We start from the raw sequence: 4,773 nt of genomic DNA, 5'->3' as shown, positions 1-4,773 counted from the left end.
TATAAGCATTTTCCTTGTAGTGATGAAGATGGTATACTTTATTTTTGCGGGTGATGAAGATGGGATCCAAAGGACTTACTCACAATTTAATGGCAACTAGGTAGGAGGGATTTGCATTTGTTCTGTTTTTGTCGCATAACTTTGTTCTGTAATCGTGTTTCACGCGGTTTTATTAACTTGTAGTGTGTATTTGTATCCATGGGAAACTTATATATCTGGTTACAATTGTGCAACACAAGCCATTGAATAGAGTTAATATACCACATGCTGATGTGGATGCCATCCACGAGGTGCGGCGGTGTCCCCTCAACTTAGACTGGTCGTAATGGGAGTATCATAGGTAGTATCATGCATGCCAACTAAGCAATTTTGATGAAGTGGCATAGAATTAAATGAAGAAAGAGAGGCTTGAGTATCATATCATGATACTGTATCATATTAAATGATGTGCTACTTTGTGTCATGCATGTCAATAAATGTAGTCATATATGATACCAACATATGATATCATGCATTACGAATGTAGTATCATATACTAGTATCGTATGCATGATACTAGTATGTGATACTCCCCATTACAACCAGCCTTAGAGGACACTTTACATGGACATGATATGTTGGCATCCAAGCGTCATGCAACATAAGTTATGTTCACGACATCAAATCTCCATGTCAGTTTGCACCTCATCTCATTGCCTTCGTCATTGGTGACATATGCCCTTGTGGATAAGGATAGAGCTAATACTAGCATTGCAATTGACAAGCCCATTAATATTAGATAATAGAATTAGTGCAAACACATTTTGTAAGAAATATGGCATCATTACAATATTTTTGTGGGTCATGGTCTGTCATAACACGACATGCTTTGTTGGGCGGGATATGGATAGAAAGATGAAATAAAGGCATACCACATAAGTCCATATCCATTAGTGATAATAAAGGGCGACAAAGTTATAATAAAGGGTGAGAAAAACTCTTATCAAATGCGATATTACTCCTCATTACATCGTCGGGATGATTATGCATAACTATTGTGGTGGGGGTCCTACCGGCTTCTTCGATTTTCTTGACTAAATGCACATGAATGAAGGATGAAGTGGTGCTTGTAATTTAGAGGGCATCATACTTCTTATGGTATGGTTTTCGTATCTATAATGGTTGAAGCCGTAATGTTTTTGGATATTAAAAAATGTATTGGACTACGACGTGGTTTGATGCGACGAGGAATCTTCTCTGGTTGAAATTTAATTCCTAACATTCCTCACAACAAATGTGAAGATATAGTCCGACAGAGTTACTCGCACTTTTAACGCCATTAGTTAGGAGAAATTTGCATTCATGCAATTTGCCGCTTTTTTCATGATTTGTTGCCTTGCAGTCGTATTCACGAGCAGCTCGTAACTAATTGCAATCATGTTTCACGCAGTTTATCGACTTGCAACAATGTAACGGTATCCATGAGCAACTCATACAAGAGTTCATAATCATGTGGTATTAGTGCTCAATAAAATATCTCTCTTGCCACAAAACAATAATTTGTGAGGGATCAATCGGTGCTTTCCTATCACCGGAGTTCAAAGCAAGAGGAAGATTGTGTTTAGTGGGGACGAGAAGAGAAGAGAGAGGCACCCCACCGCCCACCCTACCCGTTCGTCCTTTGGAGAGGAAACCTAACCTAAACTACTACCCGGAGAAGATGCACCGAGATTCTCTTCCCCGCCACCGGCCGCCAAAGCGGCAGGCAAAGGGAAGGAAAATCCATAGACTCACCGGTGAATTTTGGAGGGGATAACTCCGTATCCACGAGCAGTTCGTAACTAATTGTAACCATGTTTCGCGCGATTTGTCGACTTGTGGCAATGTAACGGCATTTGTTTTTTGCGGGCAATGTAATGGTATTCATGAGCAACTTATATACCAGCTCATAATAATGTGGTATAACTGCTCAATAAAGCTCTCTCTTCCCACAAAATAATAATTAGTGAGGAATCAATCGATGCTTTCCTAGTATCACCGGAGTTCTCTTACATTAAGCAAGAGGAAGATTGCATTTAGAGAAGAGAAGAGAAGAGAAGAGAAGGCAGAGGAAGGCACCCCACCCCACCCCACCCCGTTCGTCCTTTGCCTCATTATTTCACTTCATTCACTCACTCCCATCGATCCAGCAAGGGGAGGGGGGAGGGGAGCCAAGCCCTAGCCAGAAATCCACCATGTCCGACCACATCGACCTCAACGCCGCCGCCGTCCCCCAAACCCTAGCCTCCGCCAAGCGCGGCCGCGGCCGCCCCCGCAAGAACCCCCCGACCCCGCCCCCCGCCCCTGCCCCGGCCCCGGCCCCGGCCCCCAGCAACGCCACCCCCCCGCCCCCCGCGGCGCCGGATCCGGCCGCCCCAGCCCCTGCCCTAGCCGGGTCGGGCCCCTCGGCCGCCTTCGCCCCCAAGGACCTGGTCTGGGGCAAGAAGCTCTCCCACCCGTCCTGGCCGGGGGAGGTCCTCTCCGTCGCCTCCGGCGGCACCCAGCTCCTCGTCTCCTTCTTCGGCGAGAAGGCCCTCGCCTGGTGCGACGCGGCCCAGCTCAGGCCCTACGAGGCCTACTTCACCGTGGGGGAGCTCTACGACGGCGAGGCCGACGACTTCGACGCCGCCGTCGACGCCTCCCTCGACGAGTTCTCCAGCCGCGTCCAGGCCGCCCTCACCGCCGCCGACGCCCCCGCCTCCCTCAGGCGGCCCTTCGTTCCGCTGGATTTCCTCGCCTCGCTCCAGGATTTGGCTGCCGACCGCATGGGCTTCAGCAACCGGGTGCAGGCCGCCATCACCAAGGCGCATCTCAGGGCCTTTGATGAGTTCAGGGCTCTGCCTGACCCCCCTGTGTACACCTTGGAGCTTGGTATAGCGAATGCTGATGCTTTGGCCGCTCCTTCCCCCATGGATCGGGGCAGGAGGAGCGCAAGGGAGGTTAACTGCGACTCATCGGCGACCCCGCCGTCCCGGAGCGGGAGGAAGAGGAAGGAGGAGGTCCAGGAGGCCGATTCTGATGAGGACTGGGACCCACGCAAGAAGGGTGCCAGTGACTCTGATACTGATGTGGACATTGGACGTAGGAGGGCCCGGAGGGGCAGGGGTAGCAGTAGCGCCGCACCACGCAGTGGTGGAACCGGGAGGCCACGTGGGAGGCCTAGGAAAACGGATTCTGCTGCAAAGCCCTCACAGCCTGCAAAGGTGAAGGATGAGGAGGTGGAAGAGAAAATAGAGTATCCATCGGCCGCCGAATTGTTACTTCAGCTTACATCAGTTGCTTCCGATCCGTTCAATTTCAAGGGTTATGATTCTGTGGATGTGATCTTTAGCTTCTTCTCAAAACACAAGGACTCGAAAGCACCGAGCGAGTTGAATGATAAAGAGCTGTTGGAGATATTTGGTGGTAAGAAAGGAAGGAAAAAGTCCGTTGGAAGTTTTACCAAGGCGAAACATGAGATTGAGGCAGAACAATTGGAGTTGGAGACAGCGGATGGCCAGAGGGGCAGGAGGAAATCCGCGGGGGGCATCTACTCGGCTCGAAAGGCGGAAGATTCTTACTGGTGTGACATTATCATCAGCGATTTCGACGATGGAGATACATCAAGTGATTATGAAGGCCGCAAAAGGAAGCGGGTGTCTCAGAATAGGAATGGCAATAAGAAGGCGAAGCAGGAAGTAGCACCTCAAGATGAGGCTTCTACTGATCTTCCAGATAAGAAACCAGCAGATGGTCCAGCAGCTTTGATTCTATACTTTGGCAGTGCAGAATCCATTCCTTCGGTGGATCGTATCAACAATGTGTTCCGTGCTCATGGAGCGATCATCGAGGGTCAGACTGAGATCACCAAGAAGTCAAAGACTGCAAAAGTAGTCTTCTCTAACCATGCTGATGCGGAGCAAGCCTATAGCACTTCAGGAAAGTACAATGCTTTTGGTCCAGCACTTCTCACATATGAAATTAAATACCTGCCATCTGCTCCTCAAATTCCTTAGGCGGCACTGGCTAAGCTGTCTATCTTACCATTGGAGGTACGCATAATCTTTAGCATTTTGAACCATTTCCTGATTCATTAGCTCCTGCCAATTTAGTGTACCTTTTACCAACATTGTACATCATGAAAACAGGGAACTGCGTTATGAAGATGGGAGCAGGGGAACATAAGTGCGTGTCACCGACTTAGATCTAGGAGACTCGCTGACCAGGTCATGTGAGCTATTGAGTTGGCCAGTTGAGTGAGAAAAGTTGTAGGTTCTCTCTAGTGTTATGTATCTGGAAGGCTGCCTGTGTACTTGGGGTCGAAGGTGGTTTAAACTGTGTGTTAGATGGTACCTTGGTAACTTGTCCTGTTGTATGTTGTGTCTAGAAGTCATTGCACAGCCGTGGATGTTTATGGTATTATGTTTGTTGTCTTAGTTTGTTGTGTTTCCAGTTTTGGCCATAGTTCTCTTTAATTCTGTCGTAGAATGCATCGCTCCGTATGTTTTAATAGCTGTTTCTTTTGCGACGAGTGTTTTAATAGTTGCCACTTCAAGAAGAATCTGTGGTAGGATGCAATGCTGAAACATAGTTTGGTTGGTTAGGCTGGTCATTAGTCTCAGTCTAGATAAGAATAATTCATGACCACTATTGACATTTTCTTTTGCGCATACGATGTATGTCTTGTATCTGCTTGTGCCCTGCTTGTGGCCTGGTACAATGCAAGGTGGTTATGGAGGGAGTTGCTTGGTAAAATAAACTGGGGTTTTTCTTAAG

General features: G+C 48.0%; 1 protein-coding gene across 1 annotated transcript; it reads left to right on the top strand.

Moving 5' to 3' along the window:
* The first annotated feature begins 2,114 nt into the window (after window positions 1-2,114).
* Window positions 2,115-4,433, top strand: LOC125535469 (PWWP domain-containing protein 5-like). Its single transcript, XM_048698523.1, has 2 exons — window positions 2,115-4,049; window positions 4,146-4,433. Exon 1 carries the CDS (start codon window positions 2,214-2,216, stop codon window positions 4,011-4,013), a length of 1,800 nt encoding a protein of 599 aa, XP_048554480.1. The 5' UTR covers window positions 2,115-2,213; the 3' UTR covers window positions 4,014-4,049; window positions 4,146-4,433.
* The last annotated feature ends 340 nt before the right edge of the window (window positions 4,434-4,773 follow it).

This window comes from Triticum urartu, chromosome 2, assembly GCF_003073215.2.
Source record: "Triticum urartu cultivar G1812 chromosome 2, Tu2.1, whole genome shotgun sequence".
NCBI lineage: Eukaryota > Viridiplantae > Streptophyta > Magnoliopsida > Poales > Poaceae > Triticum > Triticum urartu.
The sequence above is the reverse complement of the archived record's forward strand: the minus strand, read 5'-3'. Positions and strand labels throughout refer to the sequence as shown.